At 34.8% G+C, this 20504-nt stretch overlaps 1 protein-coding gene across 4 annotated transcripts; it reads left to right on the top strand.

Annotated features, from left to right (window-relative positions):
* The first annotated feature begins 4863 nt into the window (after positions 1-4863).
* LOC128206329 (receptor-type tyrosine-protein phosphatase alpha-like) lies at positions 4864-19857 on the top strand. Of its 4 annotated transcripts, XM_052908714.1 has the most exons (21): positions 4977-4982; positions 7111-7220; positions 7380-7509; positions 7783-7859; positions 8132-8266; positions 9933-10099; positions 10298-10385; positions 10581-10645; positions 10799-10835; positions 11093-11196; positions 11550-11675; positions 13854-14002; positions 14809-14944; positions 16312-16440; positions 16746-16848; positions 17079-17155; positions 17424-17555; positions 17784-17921; positions 18189-18337; positions 18513-18648; positions 19038-19857. In XM_052908714.1, the coding sequence occupies exons 5-21, from the start codon at positions 8146-8148 to the stop codon at positions 19143-19145; spliced, it is 1965 nt and encodes a 654-aa protein (XP_052764674.1). In that variant the 5' UTR covers positions 4977-4982; positions 7111-7220; positions 7380-7509; positions 7783-7859; positions 8132-8145; the 3' UTR covers positions 19146-19857. The 4 variants fall into 4 exon arrangements, with proteins under 4 accessions (XP_052764672.1, XP_052764674.1, XP_052764671.1 ...); XM_052908712.1 differs by lacking the exon at positions 7111-7220 and having other exon boundaries at positions 4864-4982; XM_052908711.1 differs by lacking the exon at positions 4977-4982 and having other exon boundaries at positions 6873-7220.
* The last annotated feature ends 647 nt before the right edge of the window (positions 19858-20504 follow it).

Here is a 20504-nt window from a genome sequence, read left to right as displayed (position 1 = left end):
TGTCCTCGATTTCACCACATTGACAATATGGACTATTGATAGTGTTTTTAGAGAACAAGTGTTCATTAAGATTACTACAATGCATCCGCAGCCTTGCATGTATGACGCTCCATTTGCGATCGCCCTCATAGTAAATGTTTGGAACTGATTTGTTTTCTTGTTAAGATTGTAATTAAAGGAGGGCAGGGATGTCGAAGAACGAACAGTTTCCGGAAGTGCATTCCATAAGGATATTGTGGTTGGAAGAAATGAATTAAATAACAACTGAGTTTTACAAGGAATATTACGAAGGTTCACAGAATTCCAAAGATTGTAAGAGATTGTATCATCAACTCGGGATGGAATAAGTGTAGTGAGATAGGCTGGAGTAAGAGAATGAAGCATTTTGTAAAAAAGTGAGTTTATGTTTCCGCCTTCTCTCCATTAGAATTCAAGTCCTGTATCTATAAAAAGATTTGAAATTGAGACAAGTCGCGTTGCTCCGGAAGTTATTCGCGCTGCCTCATGCTGAACCGTCTTTTGGTCTTCTTCATCAGCTTGTATTAGATTGTCCCAAACTACATCTGCGTATTCCAATAGAGACCGAATAATGTTTTATTAAAGACTTCTAGCGATTTGCGGTCAAGGACGTATTTAAATGATCGCATAAGGTAAATACGTTGCCATGCCTTGGATTTGACGTAGTTAATATGCTCATGCCATGAGCAGTAATTGGCGAGTGTGACGCCAAAATGTTTATGAGTAGTAACTTTCGCTATTTGAACATTATCCATAAAAATAGTTTGATGAGCTTGTCTGTTTGTTTTTCGAGATATTAAAAATGATTCGGTTTTCGCGATGGTTAAATGATACAAGCCACCTTTCTAACCACATATGGATTTTGTTCATGTCATCATTTAGTTGCTGAGCTGCAGACAAAGGATCATCGACAATAATAAACAGGGAAGTATCATCTGCGAAAAGACGTATGGGTGATTTTATTTCCCGGACGATATCATTTATAAAGACAAGAAAGAGTAGGGGTCCAAGAATTGAGCCCTGTGGAACTCCGGCATATATTGAAATCGTATCTGATAAAGTACCAGACAAGACAAACCTCTGTTTTCTTTCACCGAGATAAACAGTAAGCCATTATAATGGGGAACCGGAAATAACACTTTCACGAAGCTTGAAAAGTATGCCATACGTGATCAAGACCTTTGAGATGTCACAGAATACTGCCCTTACTTCTTTATCCTCGTCTAGTGCAAGACATAACAAATTTGATATTGTATACAACTATTTAATTTTAACGTTAGTATTCAGTTTTAAATCATTCAATTAATTATATTTCTGAAACGTTTCCTAGATAACAGAGATGATAAGGCAGTTGAATAATCAAATTTGATTATAAGAGTGGTTACTTTAACTGTCAAAACATTAACATCACTTTTTGAATTGCATATGAGACAATTTCAAGTATTTCTTTTAGGTTTATTATTATGATAATTCAGTAAATCAACCATAGGTTTTTGTTCGTGAATATAATAAGAACAGCATATATTATCCGTAACGTCAAGTTATACAATTTAGCGAGAAGCATCGACATTAGAACTTTGAACTTTTAGCAAAGATACCCACTATTGATTAAAATCAAAAAGCAAACTAAATCGATTACCAAAATAAATACGAAAGTATATGCTTCCTAAAAGTGTAAAGTGCAAGTGGCTTTATTTATAACTCTGTGCATTGTCACTAGCTTTTACGCATGCCAAAACAGCAAAGTTCAAGATAAAACAAATATCCATGAATGAGAAAGGGCCATATGCTTAAAAACTAACGTTAGTATGATATAAAAATAAAACGTCTCTAGCATACTCACAAAATGTGTTTCCGCCTGTACTTCCTCCCCTTAAGCAAAGGATGCGAAATTTTCGTTCGTCATGTTTGGCTTTTTAGATTAAACTAGTAAATATAAAAGCAATTTAATGTGAAATTTGAATAATGATGTTGGAAATATATGCCACCGAAAGTCAAATAAATAGTAAAGGGAAAATAAAATATATCAATTTCCTCATTTAAATGTGAGCCTAGAAAAACGGTTATTTGAGTGGGATAAGAAAAATAAAGCTTAATAAAATGAGTGCATAGAGAACATGAAAAAGACAATTATTGACAATAGGATTTTTATCAGATGCAAATGCAGAATACACCAAAGAACACTTTTCCGCCGCCAGCTGGCACATCCCCATCCACGGGCATCGCAGTTCTCTCGAAGTTCTGTTCATCGCAGAAGACATTAAACAGCCGAACTCAATATTACCAAGCAAACACATGATAGACCAAGCGTAACACCTTATAAGTGCAAAATTAGGAGACCTAGAAATAAACGTAAACAGCAAAGGAACTAGTAGTAGGAAGTAGGAAAGACGTGCTCTTACACAAGCACGTTATTTGAAGCTCACTCTACACTATTTTAAATGAATAGCATGATACTTGCTAAGGTCACAAAGCGGAACACTTTTATCAAAGCACAGATTCACGATCAATTTTATGTCAAAAATCGTTCATTTTTAGGACAGTAAATCATCCTTCAATTAATGCTTTTGAGAGCACAAATACTGAACACTTTAAAAGCGAGAATTAATGGTCATTTAATTATGATTAATAAGTATGCTATATTGAACTTATTATATATACACTTAGCGGCAATGTTATTTATTTTTTCCGCTGTTTATCAAACATGCGATTTAAATGTAAAGCGTGATTTCTATATATAAATATCTTAAATGTAGGTCAACATAACTGCGCATGCACCCTCTGACGTCATTCACCGTTTGCTACAATTTGAACTTGAAGCGTATAATAACTTTTAATGGCATTTTAAGAAGAGAACTCAACAAAACAAGATGACACTTCGCATGTGTGACCAAGAGAAGCCTCTGTATTGATCTAGATCATCGAATATTCGATCACAGTAAACAAACTTGTGTTTTAACAGGTGCTCGGGATCTGAGCCCTATTCGGAAATGTACCGTCAACCAGTCTAGGCAGAGTTGAGGAAGATAATAAAGTGTTCTCTGACAAGATGAGGGCGATGCAAACATAAAATGCATCACGTGTGATAGATCGGTGCTAAACTTCTCAAAAACGCCCGTTCTTATAAGCAGCCGACATAACCGGAAGGAGCGGACGGATCAGCAACATCTGCCATCTTTAAATGACGCACTGGCTGTGGTGATGGTAGTCGGGGTGGTGCTAATGGTGCTGGTTCAGTTCTGATCTTGTTTGAGAAGAAATGCACAAGTTTTTGAATATTTAAAAAACGTTATTAAAATACACTTAAAATACGATTAGCTTGTCAACCATTGTTCACAAGGAAAAGGATGTCAAGTAAATGAAGTGAGGTTGCATAATAATAATAATAATAATAATAATAATAATAATAATAATAATAATTATAATTATAATAAGGATAATAATAATAATAATAATAATAATAACAATATTTGTTATTTTAGTAATAATATTAATTATTGTATTTCTTTAAAATAACACATTAAAATACATAAGATCCTTGTATTTAAAGACTTAATTGGATTCTTCAAACATATAAGTATACATTTCTCATTCAAACAATGACAAACAAGACGACATTCAAACACAACATATACAATGTTAAAGAAAGACAAAAATAAATCGCCTTAAACAAACAATCTAAATAGACAATCATTCAGTCATTGTTTTGTCATAAAAATGTTTTCTTTTAATTTTGATTTGAATGCAATTAAAGATGATGATTCTCAAATAATAAGCGGTATAGAATTCCATACATATTTAGCACTATGAGTAAATGACTTCTTACCATAGTTAGTATGAAGCAAAGGGATATTATGGGTAGCAGACCGCAATGAGAGGTTTGTGCTATGGGTAAATGAAATTACTTAAGTATTCAAGGACGAGTCCGAAAGGACGCTGTCCACGCTCTTGGTACAACTGCAGAGAGAGAGCGTCCGGTTGGCTCTGGCTACAACGCAGTGAAGCCAACATGGACGAGATAGTGACTGATTACCACTACCTTCCCCGCGATGTAAAGGGTGTACCGGAATAAGGGGCGAAATACACAGTGAAAATTGGGCACTCGGTTAACGACGTCTATCATGTTAACCATTTCATCTGTATCTTCACAACTCTTAATATATCTCATAATAATGATGATGTATGGATAGGTTTATAGTTTCGTTATCTTTACCACCTTATTATTATTTCGCAATTGAAACTGAAAGCAATATGTTGATGTTCCTATTAACAAAACGATGAATATTTCCATCGTGAATTTTGAGTTCTCATTTTATATCCGCAACTGAAATGCATTAAACGTGCAGGTAAATGATGAAGTCGTTATTGTTTATGATTTAAAGCTGACGGTGAATGTGTTTTGCGTGATAGAGCATCTAGCAAAGCCAAGCAAGGACATTGTCTTACTTCTAATCAAAATCTGCTCATCGTTTTACATGACTTTCTAACTGTAATTATCGGATCATTTTCAATGGATCACGTTTTCAATGAACTGTAAAACAATAGAAATACCTATTCGAAGTATTTTTATACACAATCACAAACACGCATGATTTAATTAATTTAACAAAGGTAAAACACACACTCGAATACATGCAAATCTCACACTTGTACATTCTATATCATAAACGTATATTCGAAACATGATATTTTATATGACCCAAACGAGGTTAATAGGTTCTAATGTGACATTCAATTTAAACACCCCAAGTTTCAGGAGTAAAGTGCCGCTTTTAAACTTCCGCGTCTCTGTCGGTTATATTGAGGTATTAACTCCTTAGCTTAGACTACGACTTATTTCTTGAATGATATATATACAGTTAGATCGTTTGTTCATTTGGATATAAAGATGAATAGATCAAACAAATCGCTTACAGTGATATTTATAATCTTGATAAATGCCGGTTCCTGCGTCTCTGCGCCGAGTGAGTAAATTGTTATAGTTTTCTTCTTACTTTTTATTTCAAACATTTTAATAGTTTCTTTAAATTTTAGATTTTGCATTAAATATTGTATAGTGTATATAGTTTAGTTTAGAAGATATGTTTTGTGTTCTGCATATTGATATTTAGTCGCTACATATATTAAAATCATAATGCTGTTTCCTATAATATATTCATTAAACGTGTTAAAGTATTACTCCTTTGTTCAATGTTTATGGTTAATACTCGTTTATTTTAGCTCAATTGTTACAAAAGCTTATATGATCACTCACTAGTCCGTTTCCTGGGCTGAAACCAGAAATGTGTGACCCTGGTGGGAATCGAACTCACAAACTCTTCGGTAGGAGGCGGACACCTATACCACTAGACCACTCACACCATTACCCTCACACTACTTTGTTCAATGAAATGTTTTTGTAAAATAAGTGTATTCGTTTGTACATATAGACTTCCTTTGTTCAATGCAATGTTCCTGTGAAATTAATGTATTTGATAGTAAATATCGACCTCCTTTTGTTCAATGAAATGTTCCTGTACGATTAGTGTATCCGATTGTAAATATCGACCTCCTTTGTTCAATGAAATGTTCCTGTAAGATAAGTGTTTCTTGTTTGTGAGTTTTTGTGTTCTATGTCTTTGGCGTTTACCCTGCGCCATTAAACGGGGTTTATGTTTAAACTTTTGGCTACTGAGCTTGTTTCTGTAGTTTTTCACATAAGTATTGAATAATACCAATCAATAGTACTAAACACCAAACATGTTTTGTATTTCAATGAAACTTGAACGTTTCCTCCAATTTGGTATTTAGTGTATAACATATTGATATATGATTATTACCTAACCGTGTAGGATCAGGGAAAACTATAAAAACACGCCTACATATTTTCAAAAATGTCGCATAATGAAAAGAAACATTATTATAATGACACTCTATTGTGAAGGTGTCTGATTTATGACCTATTTTAATATTTTGTCCAGGTTGTACGGTAAACTGTACCTCTTGTCAAAACCATAACATGTGCACATCATGTGACTCGGGATACTTCTTACGGTCAGCAGATGAATGTAGAGCGTGCACGTACGTAGGAACGAACTGTGTTACATGCAGTAATGACACGCATTGTAACGAATGTAGGCCAGGATTCTGGGGCACAACTTGTAGATCTTTTTGTTCTGATGGTTGTAACACAGACACGTGTAGCTCGTTAGATGGAACATGTACTTGTAAACAAGGTTTTTATGGCTCTAGCTGTCAATATACGTGTACAGAAAATTGCGTTACAGACGCATGTGGGACTAATGGTGAATGTGAGTGCAAAGACGGGTATTATGGAACTCAGTGTACTGGAAACTGTTTTTCTGATTGTAAGAAATGCTCTTATGGCACATCTTGTACTGTGTGCCCCATTGGAAAATACGGAATACTTTGTGCATTTCCGTGTGATTGCAACGGTATATGCGACATTCTTACTGGTGAATGTATACATGTTAGGTGCCCGGACACGTGTGTATCATGCGGAGGAAGTGGTCACTGTTACGAGTGCACTGTCGGTTGGTATGGTGCACGATGTAACAACACCTGTTCATATGACTGTAACGGAGGTTGTGAGCAATATTCCGGACATTGCAATGCATGCTTTAATGGTTACTTTGGAACAGAATGTGGAATTCAATGCAATTACTGTCGTAACGGTAACTGCAATCAAGAGGGGGAGTGTACTTCGTGTTATAATGGCAACTATGGGCCACTATGTAATAAGAAGTGTTCTGAGGACTGTGTTGGCAATATTTGCGACCAGGTAGATGGGGCATGTCAACTGCCGGTTCAGTGCCCTGCGAATTGAGTCAGTTGTACGGACAAATATACTTGCACTGAATGCGATGTGAATCATTATGGTGACCTGTGTGCATTTGTGTGTAGCCTTACGTGTGCCTCTGCTGGTTGTGAAAGGCAAACTGGTGCTTGTTTTGGGTGTAAAGAACTATCAGTTTATGGCCCGTTTTGTAATTTAACTTGCAGTAATAACTGTACAGATCTGCAATGTTCACAAGAAGATGGTTATTGTTCACATGGTTGTATCCCTAATCATTATGGTTCAATGTGTGACAGCATCTGTTCCGAGAACTGTGTAAATACGACAACAGGATCAAACTGCGACTCTTCTGGAAAGTGTATCAGTGGATGTCTTGACGGTTACATAAGCGATATTTGTACGAAAGGTACGTTGCATACCGCATTTTAAATATCAGGAAATGAAAATGAAATAACACAAATATGTATCCTTTTCTTAGACTTCGGAAACATCACACACTATTTTGTACCATTTACAATTAATCTAATCGAGATGCGCAATGAGAGTTAAGTTGAATATATTTCAGTGAAAGGGACAACTGCCGAGAACGGGAAAAGCGATTCAAAGGTGTCGGCAGCTGCTATTGGAGGAGCAGTTGCCGGTGTGTTGGTGTTTGTTGTGATCATCGTTCTGATTGTTGTCTTCCTGAAAAGAAGGTACTTTATTAAGCGAAATGTCATGTTAATGTTTTAAAACAAGTTATTTTCTTGTTTATGGAAATATAATGCATATTTTACTTTTGTAATACTACTTTTCGAACTGATCACAATTGTTTTATGAAGTAATTGAAGGATAGCAGACTGATAAGATAATTTCAATTTGATTATAAACCAGAAACAAGTTGCTGCTTTCCTTCATCCAAATAGTTTAGATTATATCGTATTTGTATTAACTGTGCGTTAACTAGTTCGAACTACATTTGTTTTTAGAAGAAACAGTAAGCCGTATGAAGATCGAATTGACGAAACTGATCATGAGTATCACACAATAAATCCATTGCATGAAGGTAAAACATATTTTCTTTACCAATATAAGTCGTATTGTCAATAACGTATTTATTTTGCATAAAAGTAACAAGCAAAACATTTTAATGATACCAAAATATTGCGGCTAACCATTCAACACAATTGAACATTTTTACCAATGTCTCGACAAACTGACACAATATCGTGTACATCGGATACCTCAATTACTAATAGGAAAACACAATATGAATTGTAAGACATACTAGTATTTCATATGACCATATTTGTATGTTTTGTGATACCGATTTTATAGTGAAGCAAGTTTCCATGAAAGCAACAGCCGCACGCTCGTTAGCAACAATAAACCCTAGTTACAACCATGTTTCGGACACACTAATGCTCGGTGCTGGCTTAGAAACAGCAGCGGGCGATGATGATCTTGAAATTGGTAAGTTTAAAACATATAATAATGATAATAAGCGTTATAATTAGGTATGTATGTATAAGGCTGATAATTCTTAATAATAAAATGTAAACACAGTTTTCCAATTTTAATATGATCGACGCCTTCCACAGTTATTATGTCATTGGATTAAGCGATGTCGTCATTTCAGTTCAGTTCAGTTTATTGTAAACTACCTAAAATACGAAGACCTGTCCGATGGTGTATATTAACACGGTAAATGTACTGGTTATATTTTTCTTCGGGTAACTATCAATGCCTTTCAATTTTGAGGTGATGGAGTAGTGGATGTTTATATACAATATACAACTACAATAATTGTCTAACACTTTCGTATAATTCCGTGATATAATTCAGAATTACTAACTTAAAAGATTCAAGTTCGAATCATGCGTTTTACCTTTTCTTATTTATTTTTTTTATTGCAAACGCTTTCCATCAAATTGCTTATTATCCCCATTACTAGTTCTGATTGATAGTTGAAACTTCAAACAGGCGCAACAACTCAATTTCTGAGCGAAGGATTTTAAGTATCTCTTTCAGCCGTTTAACGTAATTTTAATTTAATAGGAAAAAAATGATGCGCGAAGAAAAATTCGAGTATAGGAACGATTTATACAAATAACAAACCATATTTTGAGGTTCCAAACAGTAACCTCACTGATTTAACCACTGAACAATCGAAGAATGTTCGTATTGCAATATTTGGTTTTCGAATCGATGTTCTTTGAAAATATTCGGTAAACATACGAGAGGTATCGTGGATGAATCGACGATAAATATTGCTAATGCCTAACCAGATAAGTTATGTACCTTTGACAGTTTCATTGCCGTTGTAGTTTTTGCACCTGTGACAGTTTCATTACCCGTGTAATTATCCACATGTGACAGTTTCATAGCCCGTGTAATAATGCACCTGTGACATTTTCATTGCCCGTGTAAATATGCACATATGACAGTGCCATTGCCCGTGTAATTATTCACATGTGACAGTCCCATTGCCCGTGTAATTATGCACATGTAACCGTCCCATTGCCCGTGTAATTATTCACATGTGACAGTCCCATTGCCCGTGTAATTATGCCCATGTAACAGTCCCATTGCCCGTGTAATTATGCACATGTGACAGTCCCTTTGCCCGTGTAATTATGCACCTGTGACAGTTTCATTGCCCGTGTAATTATTCACATGTGACAGTTTTATTGCCCGTATAATTATGCACATGTGATAGTTTTATTGCCCGTGTAATAATGCATATGAGACATTTGATTGCCCGTGTGATTATTCACATGTGACAGTTTCATTGCCCGTATAATTATTTACATGTAACAGTGTTATTGACCGTGTAATTATGTACCTGTGACAGTTTTATTGCCCGTGTAATTATTCACATGTGACAGTTGTATTGCCCGTGTAATTATTCACATGTGACAGTCCCATTGCCTGTGTAATTATACACATGTGACTGTCTCATTACCCGTGTAATTATGCAAATGTGACAGTTCATTTGCCCGTGCAGCTATGCACATGTGACAGTTTTAATGTCCGATAAGTTATGCACCTAGGACAAATTAATTGCCAATTTTTGCTTTCACCGTTGACAGTTTAAATGAACCGGATTGTAATATGATCCCATATCTATGCATATCAGATTTTGACGAAGAGATAAAGTCCCAGAAAAGGAAACTGGTCAAGGAGGTTGAGGAGAACGTTTACTACATCGGTATACAGGACATAGAGAAGCGGAAAGTGAAAGTGGAGGAATTGGCGGCTTTTGTGGCTGGGAAGACTCTGGATTACTATGAGGAGGAATTTGATGTACTTATCAGTATATTACTTCTTATATAACTTATTATAAAACATTAAAAGTGTATTTTATTTTTGTTTGTTTATTACCTCGTTTTAGTAACGTAAGTGAAACAAATTAAATGACTGCAAATGTTGTAAAATCAATTTAAATCATTTTCACTATGATACGAATTTCGTTGGGTTATATTTGCCCTTTATCTCCTGAAGAAATTCTCTGACGGTCTCACAAGGAGCTGTGACGCTGCCAAATTACCTCATAACAGGGCGAAGAACAGATACAAGGGATTATATGCATGTAACAATTCCATTGAAGTTAATTTAGTTAAAGTATAGAAGTACACCGATCAATGGGCAGTAATCACTAATAAACATTAATTATATATTTGTTCATTTAAACATGCATTTTGAAGTTATTTTTTAGTTAATATCAAAATAGTTGCTATTTGAGGTTTGTCTGTATATATTAATAGGATGCAAATTGTGTTTTTAGATGATGCTACAAGGGTGAAAGTGACTGGTTTTGATACTGATTACATCAATGCTAACTTCATCGATGTATGTACTCTATAATATGAATAAAAATCAAATGCTTGTTTACTATAACATTTGCATTTTGAAGTAGTGGTGAGCTTAAATTTAAATAAATCACAAACATATTAAGTACAGTTATTACCTTTTTTGACATTTACTGTGATAATCTATTTGCAGGGTTTCAATGAGAGAAATGCGTACATTGCTTCGCTTGGTAAGAACAAACATTGCATTTATACGGTTTATATATTTTCATGTCAATGAAACCTTCATTTTTTAGCTTTGATCGTCCAGTAATTAAATTTACTTAAACATTGCCAATCAGTAAACTTTGTACCATTTCTAAGAATGACTACTTTATTGCACTTTTTTTAAAAAGACGAAATACACCAATTATATACATGCATGAATTCAAGATACAACATACTGAACACAAGTCGTACGGTTTCTATGGTGATTTTATATCCCCAGGTCCAATGTCGAAACAGATGGGAGACTTTTGCATGTTTTGGAATATGATTTGGCAACAAAAGGTGGAAAAGATTGTCATGGTTACCAACCTGATGGAGGAAGGGGTATAATAACAATGATTGTCAAAAATAACCCCGCGGATATATGAACACGTATAAAAATCGGAAAACCTTCATAAAAACATTCAAATACACCAATAACGTGAAAAGTTTAAAAGAATTAAAAAAGGTTTCATTTACTGATGTTTATTCGTTTTCTTTAATGCCATTTTAATGTATGATATAGTTGAAATATTACCGTTGAAATTACCAGAAATCGACGTACAAGTATGAGTTCAATTAGTGCAATCGCTCAGGCGTTTGTATTTTGAAATTATCAAACAATTGCAAACGGCAAAACAACAAAATTTAAATGGGATTTTATCATTGATATCTAATTCCCTTTATGTACCATTCAGAAGGAGAAATGCGAGCAGTACTGGCCCAATGTCGGGACCACTTTGACCTACAGCGGGGTGGAGGTGACCTGTCAGAGCGAGGATGAGTATGCAGAGTTTACGAGAAGGTTGCTGCTCCTAAATGATGTAAGCGTTTTTCTATGCTATTGTAACATAACAGAACTATGACATACACAATCTTCTAAATAAAATATTAATCCTTATTAACGAACTTGAATTTTAACAGCATATGCATTAACATAAATCAGTTAATTGGGTGTATGTACTTTCCAATTCAAACAAGTTACAAGCATTCACAATAATTTGTGAAAATTAGGCAAAATACCCGGAAGATTAAATTGTACTCTAAACTAAATGTAAAACGTCCGTAAATGCTGATGATTATTCTCACTACACGCTTCGTGCATAAGTAGAAAAGAAGACAAAAATATTGCCATTGTATGGAAGAATATTCAATACCTTCTCTGTGAAAGCTTTACTATAGCTTTAAATGTGTTCGTTTAAAGTCATTTGCTCAATGACATGAAACTCTTTATACTGATATCAATATAAACATTACAAGCAAAGGTAACACACTTCAATTAGTATTAAGCTTTCTTTTTAGTTTGGGAGTTGACCAAATTATAACATATAGTGGAAACTGACATATGTACTCGAGCTTATTAGATTTTGTTTTGTTTTTCTCCCACAACTCTAAATGTCAGTGCCTGTGTATAATAACACACTACCTTATCGTCCATCTCTTAAAGGACAATGTTTTAAAGCAATGACCTCGGTATGTTATGAAAATTTCTTAAAATACATGAAACAAAACACTCCTTAAAGCTGCACTCTCACAGATTTACCATTTTTACAACTTTTATATTTTTTCTCTTGGAAAGGGCAAATTTTTGCGTAGATATCTGTAAACCAAAGATAAAAGATTGCTGACAAAAATCAGATCGTAGATTTTCATATTTCCGTTCGAAAATTAATAATGTTTTATGGCTTAAACCGTTATTAACGGTTTTAGCAAAATGCTTAAAACAACATTTTTTGAACTTGAATATAAAAATCTGCGATCTAATTTTTTGTCAGCAGTCTTATATAACTGGTTTCCATGGATTTCGCAAAAATTGGCTTGTTCCAAGACAAAAAATAAAAAAAGTTGTCAAAACATTCAATTTGTGAGAGTACAGCTTTAACAATGATTGAAATATTACGGTCAACAACAGCGCGGTCAAGGGCACCTGTCAGAGCGAGGAAGTATGACTTAAAAGTTCCGTTGACGCGACTGAATCAAAATGCAGAACTCGAATAAGAATTGTTTTTTAATGTAAGCACTTATTTGTTTACTTATGAAAATGGACATTCGGGCTGCGCCTTCATCGATATTGAAGTTATTTTGGCGCGTAAAATATTTAAGCCATCGTGTACTTTATTTCTTTTCTATATTAAACAGTGTGCTTATACGACCAATTTAAAGCTTAACGTACCACATCGCAGTCATCAAATAAATCAATGATTCGGATATGTTTACTAGTTAAACCCTTGAACGTCTCAATCGTTCATTATATAGTTTAACAAGGCTTAAAGAAAATATAGGCAAAATACACGGAAGTTTAAAAAACCACCGGAATAAACACAAATATTTACGGAGCGATAGACACTGTATTGAAGATTGCTTTTAACATCTTACGATAAGTTAAGTGAAGCGTTAAAATGCGTATTTCCATACTATTTACGAATTATATGACATTTCTTAATGATTATGCTTAAAGTGCATTGTTGAATTAGAAGAAATATTAATATCAATATAAACATTACATGGAAAGATAACCATGTTTTACCCGTTATATGCTTCCTTATGAGTTACCTCTTAAAATATTAAACAATTAATTCAAACTTTAATTGTAATTAATTTAAAAAAAAGTGTATTAGTTAAGCATTTGATAAAAAATATAGAACTAAACACCAGCCCACATAAACGTGTTTTTTTGTGCAAGGATCGAGACTGTTAAGAATGAAGTTGAGTTATATGTTTCTACCTGTAGTACACTTAAAGGTAAAGATTGTTAAAATCCACTTCTTTAATGGAGTATATATAAAACAAAAAAAGAGTAAGATAAGTTGGTCGGTCAGGATGTATGTTATGTATAAAATTGTAAGCACATTAAAGTATTATGACACTATTGAGTCCACAAAAAGCAGGTTATTTCACAAATAGGAATATATGACCTGATTCAAAGTACAACATGCAAATATGTTTTATTAATAATTTGAGCATAGGCAATCAGCCAGAAAACATAATAAAAACTATTTCAGGGTGAATCTGAGAGGCAGCTGCACCACCTCCACTTCACGGCCTGGCCTGATAGGGGAATCCCAGAGGACGTAACAGCGCTGATTGAGTTCCGACAAAGAGTGCTCAATTCTACTGTTCATCTCGACGGTCCAACGCTGGTTCATTGCAGGTGTAGATTATTTATTGTCATTTTTAAACGTTTGCACCTGATATAATAGTAATATTTGAGAGCAATATAGAGCATTCCAAGCATATATAAATGTTTTTATTTAGTACCAGTTCGTGCCAACGAGGAATTTGAACCAGGCCAATTTAAGCTAACGGGGTTCGACTGTTTTTGCAATTGCGAGATGTTTTTATTGCATATTAAAGAGCCCTTACCATGTTATGAACGTCAAAGATCAGAGTGTCACGGTGCTGATTAAATTTAAAAAGATGGTTCTCATTATTGATTGTCCATGTACATGTTTATTTCCCAATGCTGCATATAAGCAAAGAAGACCATTATTTTAATAAATATGTCTTGAAAGGAATGTTTTACAACACTGGTAAGGCTTTATTGAACGATTTTAAAGAAAAACAGAAGAACGAACTAGGGGAACTGAAATCGCTCTCAGACAGATATCAACAATACAGTGTACTTGTAGTAAAGTGTTGAAACAGGATCAGCAATAAACACACTTGACGCTATGTTGTATCTCCCTCAAAAAGCTCATGTAAAGGCTAGTGGTAAAGGTGTCATTCTCTCATTTAAGAGGTCCAGTTTTCGATCGCAACCAGAACCTTAACTTGGCCTGTAAAATTATGACACAGTATTGGTTTCCGAACGGACTCGAGAGTGATTTATATCAGCTTTCAGCACTCTTTATAATGGAGTTGAAGATACATTTGTATAAATTAATTAATAGTGCATAGCCTTAAACCATTTGTTGCGATCGATAAATCCCAAATTCCATATATGTGTGTTCCTTTTAGTGCGGGAATCGGTCGAACAGGGACATATATTGCGTTAGATATTCTAACAAAGGAAGGCAATTCGAACAAGGCCGTGGAGATTCCAGGATGCATCATCAATATGAGACAGAACAGACCAAACATGGTCCAGACAGCGGTAGGTTAACGTTTGAATCCTTGAGCCATAAAGAACGTTACGTGAGTTACAAAGTAATAGAGAAGTGCAGAAATATAGGAAGGTACAGAAAATATCGATGAACCTGCATTTTTAGAAAGGCTTTATTTTTGTAACTCAGTTATGCACGTCTTTAAGATATGCTTAATGTAAAAAGGCTGGAAATATACTGTCTCAGCTGGAAATAAACAGTCTCTCTTTGCAGCCTCATAGAGAATACTAGGTTAGTGTCGTGGATGGAGGAAGTTTATCTGGCAAGGCGGAGGAATTTATTGGGTGAGCCAAAGGCGAACCTGATAAATTCCGCAGCCGAGCCAGATAAACTTTCTCCATCCACGGCACTAACCTAGTATTCTATTTATCCTGTAACTTTGTTATTTAAACACTATAAATTGCCTTAAAATTATTAAGTATTTTTAAAAATAAGGGGGACAACTGTTTTTTCACTGGTGACGTCAGCATTATAGGTATCCATGTTCAAATCGCCCCCGAAATAGTTTTTAAAATTGTTCAATTTCATTTAATAAAGTCAGTCATTGCATTTTATGAAAAATTAAATTCTAAACATGAAAAAGCTTTGAAAAGTGCACAAACACGGATCAGTCACCAAACATTATCTGATATTGTAACAATTATTCCGCAAGTCACAGAGTACAGTACACAGGTCACGGTTCAAGATCACAAGTGTTTACAAACAACGCCACATGTTAAATGGATTTAATTCATGTTGATAGTGTTGGATGTTCAGAACTGCACCGGCAAAGAGATCATTCATATCTGTTGTAAGTGAGATTTAGTCATACACCACAGAAATGGAATAAACTATCGACGAGTACCGTTGAATGCTGTTTCACAAATTCCAGCATTTGCGGGTGGGGAAAGATTTTCACATCACATGTAGAGTTTCAGGTTGATTATTTTGCCAGTGTCATTATTATGCAGATTGGTGGGAGTGTATGGGCGAGTGATTGTTGTGTTCGATTGGTGGCGGTCTATTAATAAGATACTGAAACAGTATTTGTGCTTTACCTCTGACATTGCAGAGTACAGAAAAGAAGTTCGTTTTCGCGGTCACATGACCACCTGACTGTAGATAAACATCACGTGATATACTATCCTAATAAACTTATGTTTTCACGGCACCTTGTTATTGGACCGATTTGTATGCAAGTGACAGGATACAATGGCTTACCAGTTGTATAGCTTCTCTTGCAATTTTGTTTGTCTACGTTTGCATGCCATATTTGAACTACACACGGTTTATGCTTGATTTCTGATAGGTCATTCCATAGAACCAATAAACACGGAAATGAATCATGAGTATATCAGTGTTTATTTCCCGATTTCAGGAACAGTACGAGTTTCTACACCTTGCATTGGTTCACACCCTGACATTTAACTGTGAGCAGATACCAGGAAAACAGTTTCAGGACAACATGATCGAAACCAGCAAGGGCGCTCTTATCAGGCAGTTTAAGGTAACGGAATGTTATATTTGCTCAACGTGTGTATGCTTATCAATCTTCAGTTCTGGCAATAAGTACTGTTAAACCGAAAATAACACAGCGAAGTTTACTTGGTATCTTAACTCTATTTATCCTAGTTACAAACAGTCAAACGAAAGTAATTTTCCCACCGATTAGGCTCTAATTGATAGTTATATTCAAAATGTATCAGTACTATGTTTCTTTGAAACAGATGTAAATGCATATATGCCCAGAACGCATATGTATATACTCAGAACGCAAATGAAATGGCAGTGTAAAGTATTTCTCCTTTGTAGAAAATAACGGACATCCCCCACGTTCACAATGACGACGAAATCGTTGCTATAGAACGAAACAAGTCTGAGAAAGGAAGGAACAGAAGTGGAGCAGATATCCCAGGTATAAGTTGGTAAAGAATATCGCGTACACATTACCCACTTTATGAAATACCCAACATATATCTACAAGTCATACGTATCGTTAAGTACGCTTCAGTTCTGTTGACCTAATATCATAGACAAGATAACTGTGCGATGTTGAAATGACGTCCGGCAATAAAATAGTGCGCTATTAAAATGTAACATTATGTTAACCAAAAAGGTATATAATTAAAGGGTTATTACTTTCAGGCGATGAATACCGCCCTCGACTTTATCTGGGAATAAGACATGGAGATTCAGACTATGTCAACGCTGTCTTTGTTCATGTAAGGGTTTATAAATATTATTATTAAACATTTTCAAAGAACATAATTAAGTTCAAAAAGGCTCTGCTTTATTATTTGCTCTATTAAACGGTAGTTTTTCCAAACATATACAGCCAGTTAAAGCTGCTTAATATTTACGTAATTAGAACCTTCGTTTAAAATCCTATTCTGATTGCTTAGATCAATACATTCATACCGATACCTTTAACTGCAGTAATATGTTCGTACATCGTGTTCGCCCTCGCCGTACATTCAATTTGTTTTGCAGGCGTTTCAGGCGAAACGGAAATACATTGTCGCCCAGTCACCGATGCCAAATACTGTACAGGACTTCCTGACTATGGCATACCAAGAAAATTGCTCATGCATTGTCAGCTTTGAGCAAAGTGATGGCAAAAAGGTACAATTAAGATGATCAATATATTCCTGTCATTTTGTCAAAAGTCTGTAATGTGTCGACTCGACGAAATAACATGATATGCAAAGTTCTCTGTTACTGCGGTTTTATTCCAAGACGGAAAAACATGATACATTTTATTTATCTCCTACTTTAGAAGATGTATAAGTCGTAATCAAATTCATATTAATGGAATTTCATTAGAAACGAACTTAACATTATTTCCACAAGGATATAGGTGAATATTATCCAGCGGACAATCAAGAACTCAAGAAAGGTCAACTGTCTATTTCATGTGGGAGGGATAAGGTCAAAAACGAGTACAGTATCCAGAAATGGCTAACTATTGAGTTCAAGGGAAGCACACAGGTTAGTTTAATATCAATCTTATATATGTAACTGAATTTAATTCATTTGAAAGAAGATGAACTTTTTTTAAAAACAAGAATGTAATTTCGACGTAAAAATGTATAGGGATGTCATCAAGAACAAAGCGTAATTTTGAAACTTGCTTTGCTTTCTTTGAACAGTGTATATAATGTATTTTATTGATTTTGAGTTTTAAACCAGGGGATTTATATGACATAAATGGAAATATACGTTTATATATCAGTGTAGTTTAAAATTATGTTACAGAGTAAAGGTGGCAAAAGCACATTGCGACACTTTGAGTTTACAGACTGGAGCCAGACTGGAAATGTTCCACGCAACCCTGCTTATTATGTTGCATTTCTGAGAGATGTCAAAATGGCATCGTCCAATGGGCCTGTGCTTGTCCACTGCAGGTAGTACAAATTCAAACTTTTTTATCCATGCATTGTCATTGGATTTTATTCCCGAACTTATTTTTCATTATCTCGATTGCGGAACTTCGGACCAAATATGGTTTTATTGGGACAACATATGGTTTCATTTGAACTTACAATCGCTTTAATCAATCTAATATGCTATATTTTTCAGGGATGGGGGTAGTAAGAGCGGGCTGTTCTGTGTTATGGCATTACTCGCGGAGAAGATGGAAGTAGAGCACGAGGTCAGCGTGCTTAACGCCGTCAGGAAGGTCAAGGCCAGGAGACCCAACGCCGTGCCCAATCAGGTTCGCTAGCCATTTTAATTGGTTTAGATTTTGAAATCACATTTATCTGTGCTTGAAACAATTGCACATTATACCTGTTTACGAAATATCAAAATAAATAAGTCCAATGTGTGTACACTCCTTAAAAGGATTGGCATACACGCAAAATTTGTATTAAACAGGATAATATAATGTTTGGTCTTGTTAAAACGCCTTTTTCCTGTGGCAAACAGTAAGCGTAATGTTAGCTAATTAATTGCAAGTAATAACGATGATAACCCCCATACCTCCAAGTAATGTACGATATAATATATTCAACTTAATATCCATTAGAAACAATGCAAAGGACGTTGACTCAGAACTTAGTCTATCGCGTGTAACCTGGGTATTTTGATATTCTCTCTTTGTAGGCACAGTTCGACTTCTGCCATGATTGTGTTCTGGAGTTCGTTCGTTCGTTTAAAACATACTACAGTTTCGGAGAAGATATACAGTGTGCCATTGAAAGCAATACTTAACTATCTTGACTTCTTTTCTTGTCGTCACTTATATATGTTTTTGTTTATTCTAAATTGCATACCATTGTTTAAAGTACGGGGCACTTTAAGTTACATATTAGCCCTTGTTACAAAAGCCAACATTCCTGAACTAAAATGATTTTAAACAAAATGGGGACTGCTAAAATGGTATCAACTCGAAATACTTATGTAAAAATATTTGTTTGAATATAAAGTTACATCTATACGTAAACTCGCTACTACTATGATGTACTTATATAAGATCAAACAAATTGCTCCGTTTGTTCTTCATATGAACATTTCGTATTTGGAATTTCTAAAGCTGTAGTTATACTTCTACCAGTACGGCTTGTTCTGTTATTATGTTCAAAAATGTGTTATATTCAAACACACGTTCCTGCATTCATTTGATTCATGCTAATTCTAAACATCTGAGCGTCTTTTCTTTCTGTGTAAACTTGAATGAATGTTAAAGAACATCTGCAACATGTTGGTCAGTTTATTCGTTAATTGGAGTATGAACAAATGTACCTATATTGAAGAGATGAGATACATTTTCTGTCTTGCTCATAACTACCCAGGACGTACACAGTTTCGACTACGCCAAGGATTGATTCCGCTCAAGGGATAGGCTCTAGCATTGTAAAAACCTATGTAAAACCGCCTTTTAACTGCCGCCTTGTTTCGCTATTTTAGATTAAAGACATTTGGCTTTGTCATGCAATTAATTTGAATGAGTGTTATACTAAATAAAAAGCTAAACATGTGTTGTGTAAGATACTTTTTCATACATCAACATGCGTTTAAAGTACCACCCTTTGTACTGTTGCATGAATAACATTGCCATCGTATGTAAACGTCATATACACTTACAAATGAGCCGCGTCCCACGCACGATATGGGTAAATGTCTCAGACGATATACCCGTATTTTGGGGCTAACAGCAATATACATTGGTTTTCCAAAACCTATAGGAATCATTGTTAGAATGGTGTAAAATGCTTATTATTTTGGCGCATATTTAATCTCGGGGGAAAATGCTGAGTATTTGAGATCGAAAAAAATAGAGGTATAATATCGGACCGATATATTTCAAACACAAGATCGATATCGAAAGCGATATAGGATCGATATCCTTATTGGTGGTGAAAATCTTTCTTCTTTAACATATTTATTACCGCACTTGAGTAAAATTAATTTGATTTTATGTTCATTTGTTTTAAACTACCATTTCTAATATCTCGAATATGATCAAATCGATTAATTTATGAAAACAAATACTAAAACTATTTATAAGTTTATTTTTTTTAAATCAATCAGGTAATATAAGTATAATCGGATCCTTGGTCCAGTGGTAGC

This window comes from Mya arenaria, chromosome 10 (assembly GCF_026914265.1).
Source record: "Mya arenaria isolate MELC-2E11 chromosome 10, ASM2691426v1".
Classification (NCBI taxonomy): domain Eukaryota; kingdom Metazoa; phylum Mollusca; class Bivalvia; order Myida; family Myidae; genus Mya; species Mya arenaria.
This window is presented reverse-complemented; position numbering and strand designations above follow the sequence as displayed.

What these genes read in the sequence shown, in the direction of transcription:
- LOC128206329 (XM_052908711.1), top strand. Translation starts at nt 7,100, where the DNA reads ATGTGTGACAGCATCTGTTCCGAGAACTGTGTAAATACGACAACAGGA. An exon ending in AATAAATCCATTGCATGAAG is followed by an intron (nt 7,860 to 8,131) that starts GTAAAACATATT and finishes CCGATTTTATAG; the next exon opens with TGAAGCAAGTTTCCATGAAA. An exon ending in AGTTCAAGGGAAGCACACAG is followed by an intron (nt 17,922 to 18,188) that starts GTTAGTTTAATA and finishes ATTATGTTACAG; the next exon opens with AGTAAAGGTGGCAAAAGCAC.